The sequence below is a fragment of the Dama dama genome, chromosome 1, assembly GCF_033118175.1.
Source record: "Dama dama isolate Ldn47 chromosome 1, ASM3311817v1, whole genome shotgun sequence".
In the NCBI taxonomy this organism is placed as follows: Eukaryota; Metazoa; Chordata; class Mammalia; order Artiodactyla; family Cervidae; genus Dama; species Dama dama.
This window is the reverse complement of record NC_083681.1, coordinates 35,921,374-35,939,552: the sequence shown is the minus strand read 5'-3', so window position 1 is coordinate 35,939,552 and position 18,179 is coordinate 35,921,374. Positions and strand designations below refer to the sequence as shown.

Below are 18,179 nucleotides of genomic sequence, written 5' to 3'. Positions count from 1 at the left end.
AATTGCCAGAAGGATAGAAAATTTGCTGTCTTTTAAAAATCTTTTCTTCTGATGTCCTTTCTCTTACATATTGATTTTGGTTGTTTAGCATGATAGAAAAAGATAGGCAATGAGTTTCTACTGTGCTATGAGGGCTTTATTCCATCAAAGTGAATAGAAATAAAACTTAGGGAATAGCAAAAAATTGTCTGTGATGTATTCTTGGTATTCACATTAGCAAAACAGTTTAAATATATGAGCCAGGGGTACAGCTCATATCCAGATAGCCCTTCTATTATCTGAAGACAAAGAAGGATTTGATGCCTCTTTAAACTTGTGGACTTCCTTTAATTGACTTTCTTCTGGAAGTTAGAGGACAAGTTCCAATCCTCACATCTTTTCATAGGGCTGTAAATGGAATGAATGCCTAAGTTTTATCTATTCACTTCCAAGCAGAGATTAAAATAATCAAGTGACTGGAACAGAATAAAATAGTCTGAGTTGACAATAAGAAAGGTTCTGAAGAGGCAACAAGTGTAAATATTCATGCACAGCTTATAGAGTCAGTCTACTCAACTTGAAATCCTGATTTTACTACTTACTAGCTTACTTACAAATCACCTTGTTGCTTCAGTTTCCTCTTCTATAAACTGGGGATAATACTAACTTCATGGGTTTGTTGTGAGAATTATGTAAATTTAGTTTTTAAGGACATTCAGAATAGTGTTTAGTACATGGTCAGTGCTATAAAAACCTTGAATGAATGAATGAGTGAAATGAATAAATCTGGTTTCTGCACTGTGATCTTAAGTGCCACAAAGAATCCAATATTAAAAAGAAATATAATTGAAAAAAAAGGTAACATAAAGTAATAAACTTAAATTGATATTGGAAATGCACCTTTAGATGTGGACACATTATCTTCAAATATTTGCTTGTTGTCAAGCAACACGTGCGTGCCCTTGCAACACGACAAAACCTTCATATAATCCAGCCTAAGATTTTTATTTTTTCTCACATTTTTGGTATTCTCATTTCCTACAATATGAAATAAGATACTCACAGCAAATCCATAGCTAACTATGGTAAAAAAAAAAAAAACAAACAACTTTACATCCAAGGAAGCCTTCAATTTTCAGAAACCATTAAGGATGATAAAAGAAAAATCAGAAATTCCTGATAACTCAGAAAACAAGAATTTACTGAACAAAAATTATAGTGATAAAAGTTGCACTTAGGGCTTTCCTGGTAGCCCAGAGGTAAAGAATCCACCGGGCAATGCAGAAGACATGGGTTTAATCCCCGATCTGGGAAGACCCCACATGCCTAGAGCAACTAAGCTCACGTGTCACAACTATTGAGCCTGTGCTCTACAGCCCATGTGCTCCAACTACTGAAGCCTGAAGCCTGCACACCCTAGAGCCTGTGCTCCACAAGAGAAGCCACTGCAGTGAGAAGTCTACGAACGCACCGCAACAAAGAGTAGCCTCCACCTGAAACTAGAGAAAGCCTAAGTGCAGCAATGAGGACCCACAAATAAACAAATAAATCTTAAAAAAAAAAAAGAACTGAGAAAAAACTAAGATGGTAACAGACTGCTTCAAGTTGTGGTTTCTTTTGTTCTGTTTGTAACTGAACTTTTAAATATACAAAGAAGATTACTAATTATCAATTAGTAAACTGATAATTGCTGAGTAAATTTTCACTTTATATATAATAGACTAGATAAAGTATTTTATGAACACTCTAAACCACACATTGTAGTTTGATGTTCCTAAGTAATTATCTACAAAGAGCATTTTTTTATACTGATTTTCATTTTCTTTAAACCATCCATTTCCCTTGTTCAGTACTAAATTGTGTCCAACTTTTTGCAACCCCATGAACTGCAGCACACCAGGCTTTCCTGTTCTTCACGATCTCCTAGAGTTTACTCAAACTCATGTCCACTGAGTCAGTGATGCCATCCAACCATCTTATCTTCTGCTGCCCTCTTCTCCTCCTGCCCTCACCTTACCCAGCATCAGGATCTTTTCCAATGAAGCAGCTGTTTGTATCAGGAGGTCAACATATTGGAGCTTCAATATCAGTCCTTCCAATGAATATTCAGGGTCCATTTCCCTATCATCACCAAAGCAAGGGCTCTGTTTGCTTAATGTGGCTCTATAGCTCAGGAAATTAATTATCTCTCTGCAAATACCAAAATCCTTTATGGTTTATTTCATACTATGTGCTATCCAGTTAAGGTTACACATAGACAGAGCCAAATCAGAAAGACAGAAGACATAAAAATGAAGGTTTTAAAAGGTAAATATAAAAGGGAGGGTTTTTAATTGAATTGATACTACTTTATAAGAAAGTTGAGTCAGCATTACCTAGAATATATAAACTAAATGCAGAGGTGAAGTCCTTGATTCCTTGGGTTCAAGACACTTTTTAGATTATAAATATCAGATAAGAACATAAATGAAGAAAGGAAACTAAAGGCTACTCAGAACAACAAGTGTAAAGTATAGTACTCATCTTGTCCTAGACCAGAAATGAAGCAGCAAAAATTTCCATTGGTATCTAATATTCCTCTCGGTACTTTCTCTGGAGACCTAAGTAACTGGTAGATACAGCACGCTCTGTCAATTATGATGAGTGTGAAAGTCAAGAAAACAAGAAATAAAAATTTTAAAAATGCAATGTCCTGAATCAAAGTATTTTACAGAACTTTAAACTGAAAGCTACCCTTGAGATCACTAATCCAACTGCCTAATTTCACAGGAGCAAAAAAACATGGCCTAGAACTGGCACTAAATTCTATTACAGTAGGCTTAACTATAAACAAATACTATAATGACAATCTTACACTAATAACACAGCTGAATTAAAATAATCATTTTAGGAGATTTAAAAAAAATAAGGAGTTAACTAAGAGGATAAATACTTGTTTTTAAAATCTGCATATTGGAAAAAATAGAAAGTGCCATTAATTTCTTCAAGTGATATTGGACTCCAATCTCCAAGGTCAAGAGGGGAACAGAGAATTTTCTAGAACATGGCTTCAAAACACCTCTGCCTCTTACTTCTGTGAAATATTTGTTACAATCCCACTCTAACTAACAGAAATAATATTCTAATTCATCTGAGGTTTTAATATTCATAAGCCATTTGTGTTTGTGTGTGTGCATATGCATGTAAATAAAAAAGATCACCTTAGCTTAGTGGCAGAGTTTATGTAAATAACAATAAGATTCAAATGCAGAAAAAACAGGTAGATCACAAAAAGCCTAATTTCTCAGCATGCAAAACTTAAATGCAATAGCCACTCAACACAGTCTAATAGGGCTTGTGTGGAGAGAAAATTAAAGGAACTGGATGAACATTTCAGATTAATTTCAAACCATTAAAAGATTATTTCCAAATTCTTAACCACACACACATAATGGTATGTATATGTGGCATAAAGGCATAGGTAATTTCTGATACATGCAATCTGAATTCTAAGTCACCTGGAATGTCTATTTTAAATGTCTACTGAAAAATGTGAGTTTTAAAAACCCAGTTAAGGGCTTCCCTGGAAGTCCACTGGTTGAGAATCCACCTGCCAATGCAGGGGACATGGGTTCTATCCCCAGCCCGGGAAGATCCCATATGCTGAGGGGCAGCTAAGCTCATGCACTCAAGAGACTGTGCTCCACAACCAGAGGAGCCACCACAGTGAGAAGCCCACATCCCTCACCTAGAGGGTAGCCCCTGCTTGCTGCAACTACAGAAAGCCCAGAAGAAGAGTGAGAAGACCCAGTGTGGCTAAAAAATAAATAAAAGTTAAAAAAAAAAAAAAATCCAGTTAAGAGTAACCTTTGCACAGGAAAGAAACAGTGACTCTACTGATATTCTTCTTTCTCCCTTAAAGCATTCTGAAGAAAAAAGAATGCTGGTTAGAAAGTGATACATAGGAAAGATAGAACTGTAATCAAATATTACCAATTAGTCTAGAAAGTCTAGTTTAATAAGTTCCTTATAACAAAAATGATGAATACACTCAAAAATTATCTAGGAACTCCAAACTCTGCTTTGTTTAAACCACACTGGGAAAATACTGGATTCAAAATAAATCACTCAGAAGCAACCTAAATGTCCATCAGAGGAATGGCTAAAGAAGATATGGTACATATATACAATGGAATATTACTCAGCCATTAATAAGAATGAAATAATGCCATCTGCAGCAACATGGATGGACCTAGAAGAGCATCATACTGAGTGAAGTAAGTTAAAGGAAAAATATATGACATCCCTTATATGTGGAATCTAAAAAGAAACAATACAAATGAACTTACGTACAAAACAGAAACAGACTTATAGACTGAGAACAAGCTTATAGTTGCCAGAAGGGAAGGTTGAGAGGAAGGGACAGACTGTGGGATGGACATGTACACAGTGCTATATTTTAAATGGATAACCAACAAGGACCTACTGCTCAATGGAACTCTGCTCAATGTTATGTGGCAACCTGGATGGAAGGGGAGTTTGGGGGAGAATGTATATATATATGGCAGAGTCCCTTTGCTGTTCATTTGAAACTATCACAACATTGTTAACTGGCTATACTCCAATACAAAAAAAGTTTTTTTAAAAAGAATAAATCTCCCAGTAGTGATCTACTTTTCCTTCTTTTGATAACAGATCCCACCCTGTTGGCTACAATGTTTGCTGTCCACTCTTTCCTTCCGTGGGATTTTTCTATCTGGTGCTGGCTGAAAGGATTCTTTCCTTTCTGCCAGCAAGACTATTAGAATATCAAGTCTAAGCTATCAGTGGCTTCAAAACCCCATCTGTAATAGAAGTAAACAAGCATGGTGAAAGGGCAGGGGGAGAAAAGGGAGGAAGAAAAGTCCAAAGAGAGGAGGCATCAACTACAGTGTGTGAATTCCTGGATCTTGCTGTCACTGAGAGCTGCCCCATCCTCCCACTTTCTACTATATGGGCTTGTGAATCAATACATAACCGTTCTTGATTTATGCTAGTTTAAGATGGGTTTCTTGCCCTCATGACAGAAGTGCTGACTAATACAGTGATATAATAGAAAGAAAACACACTGAACCGGAGGTGATGGAGACCTGGCTGTTACGGACTAGCTGAGTAACGTGAACTTCAGTAGGTAACTTCAAGCCTCAGTTTCTTCATACACTAAGAACACTGGACACATTTCAGGTTAAATTTCAGAAAGGCAATTTTCTAACCTTCAGAAAATATGTTTGCTTCTCTAATCTTGCTTGTTATAGCATCTTTTACATCTAAATAGGACAGTATTTTGAATGCTAGAAAATTTACAGCAAAGTTAAATCTCCTTGTAACAACAACAAAAAAAGGTATTTTCTAATTCTAAAAAAACTTCTATATTTAAGGCATATTTTCCCTCAGTAATACAGTATCAGAAGTCTACTGACTGACCTTAATTTTTCCTCCTAAATACTCAGAAACTTAAGGTTCAAGTGTAGTTTGTGTTAACGTACCAATTAACTGTCTTGATGTTTTAGCGACAGAGAGAAAATATTTAAAAATTTTATAATCATTAGCACTAAGCTGGTTTTAAATTTTAAAAAATTATTTAATAAGAATAACCTTTAATTTATAAAGAAAAATGTCTTACTTTGTAATGGATTGACAAAAAGCTGCTACTTCCTCATTCTGTACTTCAATTTCTTGCAGAAGAGAACTTTCAGGTGGCAAACTACTGGTCCCATTTGGGTCTTTCTGTAATGAAAAAAAAAAAGGTTTTATTTTAAAATAAAAGATTCCCAAAATGCTAAATAGCAATATAGCACAAACACATTTTTATGAAAATATGTACAAAAATATGGAGGTTAAATAAATCATATCAGTAACAGGATTTTAAAGTATGGATTTCTATCCCTATAAAAGCAATGCCAACTAAGCCTTATTTTTAAAGTTCATTGGTTTTACTTGTTCAAAAGTGGAAATAGGCTGTACTTAGTATTGGTCAGTAAGAATGTAATGCTAAATACACTTCCATCAAAATCTTTCAGAAATGAATACTTCAGAAAGTTAACAGCTAAATGAAATTAAAGGACTACACTGTCTTATGAAAAGGAAGAGAACAAGCCCATTTGAAACCGGGACTCCTCTAATAAAGAATGAGTTTTAGGAGTGAGTGGGCATTTTCTATGTTAATAAACTTGTACAAACATCCTGACAATCTTTCAAAAGTTAAGTTTATGTCTGACCAAAATTTCTGTGATCAAATTTCTGATCAAAAACATTTAAGGACAAAAATTCACTACCCAAGCATAGTCAAACAGCAGAGTCCATTTAGAGGTGTTTTGACTTACTACATAAAAATACTTGATTTAGCACAAATTTCAAATGTAAATTTCCCTTAAAATTAGAATGGGAACGTTCTCAACTTGAAATTGAGTGAAGGAGAACACCATGTATAAATTTCAAGAGTTGTGGTGGATTTCAATAACCATAGCACATAAGGCTTTGTTGGATAAGAAAATTCAGGGCAACAATTCCATTATTAATTTACTGCTTTTAAAACATGGCAGAGCCTTTTCTGCTGTAATATGATATATACATGGTGAAGTGACCAGCCTGGAGTTCTAGAAAAGTTGCTACTACAAATAACAGAGTTCATGGATAAAAATAAAGGCAGACTACTCAAAATCAGTGTAATCAAAGTCCTAACTAAAACAATGAGAAGTCCTTACAAAAATACTAGAACAATTAAATCTCTACTTAAATTTGCACCTAGAATTATGATCTTCTATTCTTTGAAGCCTCTTTAAATCCTGGAGCTCCTGCTTCCTAATTTGTTATATGCATTCTGAAGAGCAGAATTTCAATGAAGTTAAAAATACAATCCAGGATACAGACTTCTTCATGCAAAAAACGAATGTCTTTACAGCTTCTCTGTCTACACTCACTGCTTCACCAGAATGCTTAACCCTGTGGAATTGGAACTGTTCTTGAAGCCACCATTTTTACTTCTGTGGAACTTTCAGTGTTTTTCTACTATTTTCTTGAATTACTAAGGCTTTCCCTTTAACTAGGAGAGTTTGTTCTTGACTGCTTTGAAGTATTAATATGCTGGGAAAGATGATTTTAAAACAAATGCTACTTTCCCATTATACTGACATCAATCCCATAGGTACCAGTTACAGAAGTTAATTTGTGTTACAAAAGAAAGTACTACAGACACTTCTCCAAAGAAGACATACAGATGGCTAACAAACACATGAAAAGATGCTCAACATCACTCATTATTAGAGAAATGCAAATCAAAACCACAATGAGGTACCATTACACGCCAGCCAGGATGGCTGCTATCCAAAAGTCTACAAGCAATAAATGCTGGAGAGGGTGTGGAGAAAAGGGAACCCTCTTACACTGTTGGTGGGAATGCAAACTAGTACAGCCGCTATGGAAAACAGTGTGGAGATTCCTTAAAAAACTGGACATAGAACTGCCATATGACCCAGCAATCCCACTTCTGGGCATACACACTGAGGAAACCAGATCTGAAAGAGACACGTGCACCCCAATGTTCATCGCAGCACTGTTTATAATAGCCAGGACATGGAAGCAACCTAGATGCCCATCAGCAGATGAATGGATAAGGAAGCTGTGGTACATATACACCATGGAATATTACTCAGCCATTAAAAAGAATTCATTTGAACCAGTCCTAATGAGATGGATGAAGCTGGAGCCCATTATACAGAGTGAAGTAAGCCAGAAAGATAAAGAACATTACAGCATACTGACACATGTATATGGAATTTAGAAAGGTGATAACGATAACCCTATATGCAGAACAGAAAAAGAGACACAGAAATACAGAACAGACTTTTGAACTTTGTGGGAGAATGTGAGGGTGGGATATTTCAAAAGAACAGCATGTATACTATCTATGGTGAAACAGATCACCAGCCCAGGAGGGATGCACGAGACAAGTGCTCCGGCCTGGTGCACTGGGAAGACCCGGAGGAATCGGGTGGAGAGGGAGGTGGGAGGGGGGATCGGGATTGGGAATACATGTAAATCCATGGCTGATTCATATCAATGTATGACAAAACCCACTGGAAAAAAATAATAATAATAAAAAAATAAAAAATAAAAAAATAAAGATATGTCATCTGGGAAAAAAAAAAAAAAATAAAGAAATTCATTGACTATTAGGTTTATAGGAAAAAATATAACTACTTAGTGATGTCTCAAATACTGAATAAAATTTCATTCCATGAAACACTTAAGTATTTCAATGAACTGCATAAATTAGATCCTTCACTTGGTTTTGATTGCTCATTATGCGTCTCTAAGATTTTAAGCTTATGATTCTTTCTTTAGTATGTCACACAATTCATTCTTTTGTTAACAAATGTACTTAATGTGAGTCCATGTGTTACAATATGAAAATTAAAAAAATAAAACAATTGTGACTTATGAAAAAAAAAAAAAAAGAAAGTACTATAGCAAATAGACCGTACTATTCTAAGAATAGATTTTTGTATTTCTAGACTTCTAATACTCTATTACCGAGGAACAATATGGTTTAAACACAGAAGTTTCATTAGAATTAGAAAATGTCGGGCTTCCCTGGTGGCTCAGTGGTAAAGAATCTGCCTTGATCCCTGGTCCAGGAAGATCCCACATGCCTGAGAGCAACTAAGCCCATGCACCACAACTATTGAGCCTGTGCTCAAGAGCCCAGGAGCCGCAATTACTGAAGTCCGCGCGCCCTAGAGCCCATGCTCCACAAGAGAAGCCACTGCAATAAGAAGTCTGTGCACTGCATCTAGAGGGTAGCCCCCACTCCCTACAATTAGAGGAAAGCCCACACTGCACCGAAGACCCAGCACAGCCAAAAATAAATAAATGTTTGTTGTTTTAAAGAAAATTGTCTTTTTTTGTTATACAGAGACTTAATTTCCTTTCTAGCATTCAAAATATTATCCTTCTTAGATGTAAGAGATGACAATAACAAGCAAGATTAGAGAACAAATATATAAATATTTTCTGCAGGTTAGAAAAATGCATTTCTAAACAAAGCCTCTGGTTTGCCATTCCAAGTCTGCCACAATCTAATCCAGTTGTATTTCCCAGAACTTCCCAAATGAATATTATGTCCAAGTGAACCTGAATCATATCCTGTTCCTATAAAGTACAAACTGAACTATCTTGCCTCTGAATCCTTGCTGTTTGTCTTCAAAGCTTCCTCCTAACTTTCCCTCACAGCACAAGTCCAAGATCCATTAATTTTTAAGGCCCAATGGAATGCCACTTCATCTACACTGTCTTTTATGAAAATTTAGTATGGAGCATTTCTTCCTTCCTAACATTTCTAAGTACTTAGTCTGAACCAAATACCATATTATTACATCCTGTTTTATATTTGTCCTAATATGAAAGTTCCTTGAATACAAGAATCAAATTTAATTTGAATTTCATATTTTTGTAAAACTTTATATCCAATTCAGAAGGCACTCAACCATTGGTTTAGTTTGTTAAATGTTTTGTTCCCACTAAAAACAAGTTAAAAGTCACTTTCATATAATCAGTGAATTTGCCAGTGATCATAAAACACTGAAAAATTATAATTGAATGAACTGTAGTTCCTTCAATTATTTCCTAAAATAGTAATTTTCATAATTAATGTATTCTATAAAATAAGTCTTATGATTATTATAATACCTAAATTACAGTGAGATGCCACACACACAAAAATCTAGCAATTACTGAGCATTTCTCACATGCCAGGTTCTGCTGTGAGAAATTTAGTCATTTGTGTACGTATGTATGTATTATTTATTTTTCACAAAGTTCTAGTCGATGTGTAACATGACTATTATCCCCACTTTACATGTTAAAAAATGAGGCACAGAGAAGTTGAAGAGGCAACAAGGTCACAGGACTAAAAGAATGTTAGTATTTCAACCTAGGCAACCTAGATTAATCACTACCTAGCTTAATCACCTCACAAACTAGCTTAATCACCTCACAACAAAGTCTCCTAAAAAAAAAAAACCTCTAAAACATGAGAGAGGGACTTCCCAGTGGCTAAGACTCTATGTTCCCAATGCAGGGAGCCTGTTCGGGGAGCTAGATCCCATATGCTGCAACTAGAGATCCCGAGTGCCGCATGTAAGACCCAGCACAGCCAAATAAATAAATAAATATTTTTTTTAAAAAATGAGAGAAAGACAGCATTGAGACCTTTGTACAAGCAATGCTGTTAAAAAAAAAAAAAAAAAACCTGTATTTTTGTTGACCTATAACTATCTTATCTCTGTTTTTTGTGTTCCACCTATTAACAGATTTTGAATTTCCTTAATGGCATTCCTAGATGCTTTTTTTTTAATCAAAAAATATTTTTTACAGTGCCTTTCATGTATTAGTTCCTTCCTTCAAGCACGTTATGAGTTTCAATTGACAGTGGCAAAAACAGATTATAATAATCAATCATCTAGTCATACATTAAGGTAGTAATAGAATCTGGAAAGTTAACTCAATTTTCTGTCCACAAAGTAAAAAACAGCTGGGATCCCAATGATTTCATCTGTACATTAACGTCATCATTTTCTTGTTTTTCTCCACTCTTTCTGGAATCAAAAAATTTTTTTTTCAATTTCACACCTACTCCCTCAACTCTTGCTCCCAATCCCTTCCTCAAACTCCAAACAACTTAAGCATCAAATCATCTCTTTTCTTCAATGATCTTGCACAAACTTTTATGCAGCATTCAAGGCTTTCATACTCCACTTATATACACACATCTTGTCTCCCCTTCTAACCCAAGTTCTTTAAGGATGAGATCTAAGAATGGTCATTATTTGTAACCCACATATTTTGTCCTCAAATGTTTTTCTATGAATGAACGAGGCAAACGATAGTAAGAAAAATTGCTAGTGTCATTACCCAATGTATGAAACAAAGGAAGGTTTGTGGGGGAAGATACTGAGTTATCTAGTAAATATTTTGGGTTTGGAAATCCATATAGATGTTTGGTCATCATCTAGAAATATTCTATTAACAAATTTCTATTCCAGAGTTAAAGATATTGAATTGAGAATCATTCAATTTCTGCAATTTTCTACAAGGAAGTTTCTCTCTACTAATTGCTGTCAACAACCATCAGAATCACCAAGGCAAACCAAAGGATTTTGGGTACAAGTTCCACCAATAGTAGAGTTTCTTTAGGAGGCTGAGGGATACATAAGTGATTGCACTTACTAGGCCTCAAGATGGGACATCTCTTCATGCATATAAGAATGGAGAAAGAGAAATTTATTATAAGAAATTAGCTCTTGTGATTATAAAGGCTGCCAAGTGGTCTGGACTAGTAGCTTTCAAACTCTGTATCTATCTCAGAGCCTCAAGAATAAAGTACTGACTAAAAGAGAACAAATAAGATATATTAAAGACAGCCAAGAACAAAACCTTGGGGGAATACCAATGTTTTGAAGCTAGACAAGTAAAGGAAGTCAAAGATTATAGGAAGAAAACTAGTAAGTAGATTTAACCAGGGCAATGGAAGAAGTTTCAAGAAAAGAATATGGTACAGTGTTGCAAATGAGGCAACAAGGCTGGACAGTAAGTATGGTCACTATATTGACAATTAGTATTCATACTCCTAGAAACAACTTTCTGCAATATGATAGGAACAAGAGAGGATGGTGAGGAACTGGAAAAACAGTAAGTACAAATTCCTCTTTAAAGAATAATGGTAGAAAAATACTTTGGGGAGACAATAACAAGAAAAGAGGTATAAGCATTACATTTGGGAAAAGAGAAGGAATCTCTATCTCTTCCCTCCAAACCAGGAGGAAGAGGCAAATAAATCTGAGGTGAACAAGTGATACTAAGAATAACCTTGACCTCACTATAAAAAAAAAGAAAAAGAAAAAAAAACAAGTAACTGGAAGTCCTAGCCACAGCAATCAGACAAGAAAAAGAAAAGGAATCCAATTTGGAAAGGAAGAAGTAAAACTGTCACTGTTTGCAGATGACATGATATGAAAAATTCCTAAAGATGTCACCAAAATACTATTGGAACTAATAAATGATTTAAGTAGGATACAAATGAATTTTGCAGGATATAAAATTAATATATAGAAGACTGTTGTATTTCTATACACAAAAACTAACACAATGAGAAATTAAGAAAACAATTCCATTTACAACTGCATCAAAATAACAAAATACCTAGGAACAAATTTAACTGATACAGGTATAAGACCTGTATTTGGAAAACTGTAAGACACTGATGAAAGAAAGTGAAGACAACACAAATGGAAAGATATACTGTGCTCACGGACTAAAGAATTAATATCATTAAAATGACAATATTACCCAAAGCAATCTATAGATTCAACACAATCCTTACCAAAATACCAATGGTCGGACTTCTCCTGTGGTTAAGACTCCACATTACCATTGCAGGGAGCATGGGTTCAATCCCTGGTTGGGGAACTAAGATCCCATATGCCATGCAGCAAAAAAAAAAAAACAAAAAAACCCCACAAACAATGGCATTCTTCACAGAACTAAAACAAACAATTCTAAAATGTGTATGGAAACACAAAAAACCCTGCAATAATCAGAACAATTTTGAGAAAAAAGAACAAAGCTGGAGGTATCATGCTCCCTGCTTTCAAACGACCCAACAAAGCTACAGTAATCAAAACAGTATGGTACTAGCACAAAGACAGACACATCAATTAATGGACCAGAAAAGACAGCCCAGAAATAAACCCACACTCACACAGTGAATTAATCTATGACAAAGGAGGCAAGAACATACAATAGGGAAAAGATAGACTCTTCAATAAATTGTGCTGAGAAAACTGGACAGCTACAGGAAAAAAAGGATCAAACTGGGCTTTCTCAAACCATATAGAAAAACAAATTCAAAATGAATTAAAGACTTAAATGTAAGACCTGAAACCATAAAATTCCAGGAAGAAAACAGGCAGTATGCTCTTTGACATTAAGCTTAGCAATTTTTTTTTTAATATGTCTCCTTAGGCAAGGAAAATAAAAACAAAAATAAATAAATGGGACTACATAAAACTAAAATTTTTTGTATAGCAAAGGAAACATCAACAAAACAAACAGGTGGTCTACTGAATGGGAGAAGATATTTGTAAATGATATATCCAATAAGGGGCTAATACTCAAAATATACAAAGAACTCATACAACTCTATCAAAAAACAAACAACTTGATTTTTAAAATGAGCATTTTCTGAAAGACGATATACAGTGGCCAATAGACACATGAAAAGATGCTCAGCGTCACTAATCATTGGGAAATGCAAATCAAAGCCACAATGAGGTATCATCTCATACCTGTAAGAATGGCTATTGTCAAAAAATAACAAATAACAAGTGTTGGTGATGATGTGGAGAAAAGGGCACTCTATTGAACTATTGGTAGGAATGTAAATTGGTAGTCACTATGGAAAACAATATGGAAAGTGAAGTCACTCAGTCATGTCCAACTCTTTGCAACTCCATGGACTGGACGGAGCCTGCCAGACTCCTCCATCCATGGGACTTTCCAGGCAAGAATACTAGAGTGGGTTGCTGTTTCCTTCTCCAGGGGATCGTCCCAAAACAGGGATTAAACCTGGGTCTCCCGCGCTGCAGGCAGACTCTTTACAGTCTGAGCCACCAGAGAGGTTCCTCAAAAAATTAAAAATAGAATTACTGTATGACTCAGCAATTCCACTTTGGAGTATTTTTCTGAAGAAAACCTAAAACAGTAATTTGATAAGATATATACACCCCTATGTTCATTTCAGCATTATTTACAACAGCCAAGATATGGAAGCAACTTAAATGTCCACTAACAGATGAATGGATAAAGAAGATACAGGATACACACGCAATGAACTGTTACTCAATCATAAAATATATCTTGCCATTTGGGACAATATGGGTGGATCTAAAAGGTATTATACTAAGTGAAACAAGTCAGAAAAATACCATATAATTTCACTTATATGTGAAATATAAAAACATATGAACAAATGAATACAATAAAACAGAGACAGATTCATATATATAAAGAATAGACAGGGGTTGAGGGAGTGAAACAGGTGAAGGAAATTAAGAGGTACAAGCTTCTAGTTACTAAATGAGTCATGGCAATGAATGTACAGCATTAGGAATACTGTTGATAATATTGTAATAACTTTATTTAGTGACAGATGGTAACTAGGCTTATCATGGTGATAATTTTGTAATGTATAGAAATACCAAATCACTATGCTAAACTGTGTAGCTGGAATTAACAGTGTTATAGATCAACTATAATTCAATTTTCTTAAAAGGTAATGGAAAAGGTAAATTAAGGGTTTAAGGAAAGTGATACAGGTTTTAAATAATTCACGAAAACTTACCAGTGCATACTTTATAAAGTAGTTATAAGAATAAGCGAAAGCTTTACATCTAAACAAGTTCCAGATTCATGCCATCTTACCCCAGAAACTAGATGGAACACCAAGTTTTCAATAAATGTATTTTAAGCATTAAACATAAACATATCAGTTGCTATTCAGAACAAAGTCGGTTATTTCCTTAATTGAATTATTTTAAAAGTTTATAGACTTCAGTAATCTATTCAAATACTGTATTACATACAACTAGACAATGCAAAACCACATTTTATTCAACTTTACTTCGTCTTCAATTACTGTTAGACATTGTGCTAATTAGGATATAAATGTTTATAATGTTAATATAATCAGTTTTTAGAATCAATAGCCACAGAACTTTGCAAAACCATTTCTATGAAAATAATTTGATTCATTACTAAAATCTTTGAAATCTACAAGTAGTTAAATTTACAGCTGTTAACTAAAAATGTGATTTCAATTTAAATTGCCAGAAGACAGTTTTAAGTACTATGTCTTTTCCTTTGGGAAACAAAAATTTGAACTAAAGTATTTAGATTATTATGAACAAAAGATACTAGAAGGAAATAGGAAGTAAGACTGCTGAGTGAGAAGAAAAACACCGTTCAGAGTTTTTACCACAAAGCATAAAATTCTTACAGGAAATGAATACTTACGTACATAAAGTAATTATAAAGAATAGGCACTGCAATCTTATTTCACAGTAAAAAAACATGAATCTCAGGGAAAAGTTTATTGAATAGAAATGAATGGTGTGTGAAAATTAAAAGTTCCATGCCAATGTTTGTGCCACAGACTTCCAAAGTCAGCTTACTATTAGTATTCTGTTTATCCTTTTGGCCTAAATTAAACCAAACTTAATCTTCATGTACACAAACAAAATGATGAAATCTTAATAGTTAAAAAAATCCCTTTTATAGCATTTGTAACAAATTCACACTAAACCTCTGATTGAAGACCTCCAATAATTATACACTGACCCCCTGAGAGCAACCATTACCAAATAGCTATTTATAAATTTTGTTATTGATATTTAACTATATAACCTGCCTCCTTGAGTTTTCTTCCCCATTGGTCCTTGTTTCACTTTTTGGAACAATGAATTTTAAAACTAAACTAAACTGAATTTCTCAATTCACAGAAAAAAATATAAACAAATAGGATTTGCATAATTTTAAGCTTTCTATAAAAGGTATTTTAACTTTCAGCACCTGCTACCACTTATCTATTAAAATCTAGCACAAAGAGCTATTTAATTTGTACAATGCAACACAATAAATTGGAAAATTTAGTACATAACTACTTTATCTTTTTTACAATACCATGATTTTCAGGTAGTCTATTTCCTGAACTGTTTTGAGAACATATGTCCAAAATGTAAAACTTTAAAAGAAAAAAGTTTCAACTTCCTTTTACATGGCAACTTTCTAAACTTGAAATATTATTCCTGAAAGGATCTCAGAAATCATCTGTCCAACCAGGTTTATATCATAGATGAAGAAACTCAGATTCAGAGTGTGAATTATCTCTAATTAATATTCTCTTCTTCAGACAAAATATGCCCCATCTTTTCAACAGTTCCTTAAACAGCACAGCTTCTAGATCCTGAACACTATAACTTTTTCTTTTCAAGACACACTCTCACTGGTCCCTCTTAGAATGTGGTGGTCAAACGTTAAGTATTAACAGAGTAGAATATAACAGAATGATCAACAACTATATAACACCTCACCATGCCACAGTTAGACTCCTTCAAGAAGCCTAAGCCACCTCAATTCAGACACTGTGTCATTTAGTAAAGTTCTGACATACACTGTAATAATCTAGCTCCCATCTCTGATTGATCAGCTGATCAAGTCATGGTGTTTTTGCTTACTTGGCTTTGACTCATGCCTCTCGCAACCAATCTGCTTACTCCCTGATCCTTTCCCCTATACTTTAAAGAAAATCTAAGAATACGTTTCTGCTAAAACTTGCCCAGAAACCTAGTTAATTCCTAGAGTCTGAGTAACTAGTAATTCTCTGCACTCCCATGTGATCTGAATTCACAGATCTTGCTGGGGGAATCCTACTTTAGAAAACTACCTGTCCTCATCAGTCCTGCAAGATGATTTCTGAAAGCACCCCAAATTGGGAAATATCAAGATGATACTGTGACAAATATTAAAAATGAGTAGGAAAAGATGTATGCAGAGAGAGAATGAAAGGAACATAAATGAGTATCACAGCCCTACCCCCACCAAACAAAGGGTGGAGAAAACGTCAGTTGAACCAGAAATGACCAGTCTAAACCATAGAGAGCAGCAGCGAAAGGAAGCTGTGCTTTGCAGCAAAAGCATTGTCAATCTATGCTACCGGTTTTGAGTCACAAAGAAACTGAAAAAGAAAATACTACATTAATTGGAGATAAGTCATTCTCTGGATCTAAGTTTCTGGATCCATGAAATGAAGTTGGTTAGACTAGATGACTATGGTTATCATCTTACACATCTCTAAAATGAGTTCATTTAACTAATTACAATACTGTTACTACATGAAAAAATTAATAATTACTTAACTTCTTTACATTTCAGTTTCCTGAAGAGTGAAATAGGCATGGGTCGCTTTGATCTCACAGGATTCTAAGAAAGTCTCTACTGTCTCAGTGATTGTAAAAAAGAAATAAACCAAAGTCATTTATAAATATTTTATTAAATTCAGGATAATCAGGATATTGTGGCTACAATGCATATACTGTAGAGCTGCAAACACATACATATGAAGTGTGATGCAAGAAGCAGGAAGATTATTTGAAAGTGACCTGGATGCTCACTCTGGGTTTCCTGGACTATCAGGGGCTCTGTCTTCCACCAATGGGAGGCCTGAGTCTAAACTCAGCTTCACAGAGGACCAGAAGCGACTCTATCCCTGATAGCAGAGACTGCAACTTTCCACAGGTCATGAGATCTCCAGGTTCTAGGCAGCTACCCTTTCCTGATATCCCTAATCCAGACTACATGGTGTCAAACACATGCCATCATGGTTAAGTCCATAAAAACGAGATCCACAGTTGGAGAGGGATCTCTCTACTGGAACACTGACCCAAATATGAATCAAGCAGGAACTTGGCCTAAGCACAACAGGAGGATCGGGGGACCAGTGTCTTTCTTTAAAAAAAAAAAAAAAAAGACCTGAGGTAAAAATTCATAGAACATAAAATCTTCCATATTAGCCAATTAAAAATGTACACTTTGTTGGCTCTCAATACATTCATAATGGAGTGTGAACCATCACTATTACGGCAAGAACACGGAAATGTTCTAATTTCAGAACATTTTCATCACTTGCCCCCCAAATCCCTGTACCCATTAGGCAATAATTCCTCATTTCCTCTTTCCCTCAATCCCTCAGCAAATACTAACTTGCTTTCTTCCTCTATGGATTTGTGTTTTCTGGACATTTCATATCTGGAATCTACATGTTTTTTTGTGTCTGGCTTCTTTCACTTACAATGTTTGTAAGGTTCATTTATGCTGTTCTCTTTGTATGGGTGAATAATATTCCACTGTATGGACATATTTTTGCCTGCCCCTTCATCAGCTGATGGACACTTGGGTTATCTCACTTTCTGGCTCTTCTGAATAAAGCTGCTATGAACAACCCGATTTTTAAAATGGACAAATGATTTAAACATACATTTCTTCAAAAAAGATGAAGAAATTACAAATAAGCATATGAAAAGATACTCAACATCACTAGTCATCAGGCAAACCCAAATCAGAATCACAAT

General features: G+C 34.8%; 1 protein-coding gene across 1 annotated transcript in view; it reads right to left on the bottom strand.

Annotated features, from left to right (window-relative positions):
- PIK3C2A (phosphatidylinositol-4-phosphate 3-kinase catalytic subunit type 2 alpha) overlaps positions 1–18,179 on the bottom strand; it is a 105,388-nt gene that overhangs the window by 53,086 nt on the left and 34,123 nt on the right. The window contains exon 3 of the mRNA XM_061146702.1: positions 5,621–5,724. Within this exon, the coding sequence (XP_061002685.1) occupies positions 5,621–5,724 (104 nt within the window). The remainder of the gene's footprint in view (positions 1–5,620; positions 5,725–18,179) is intronic.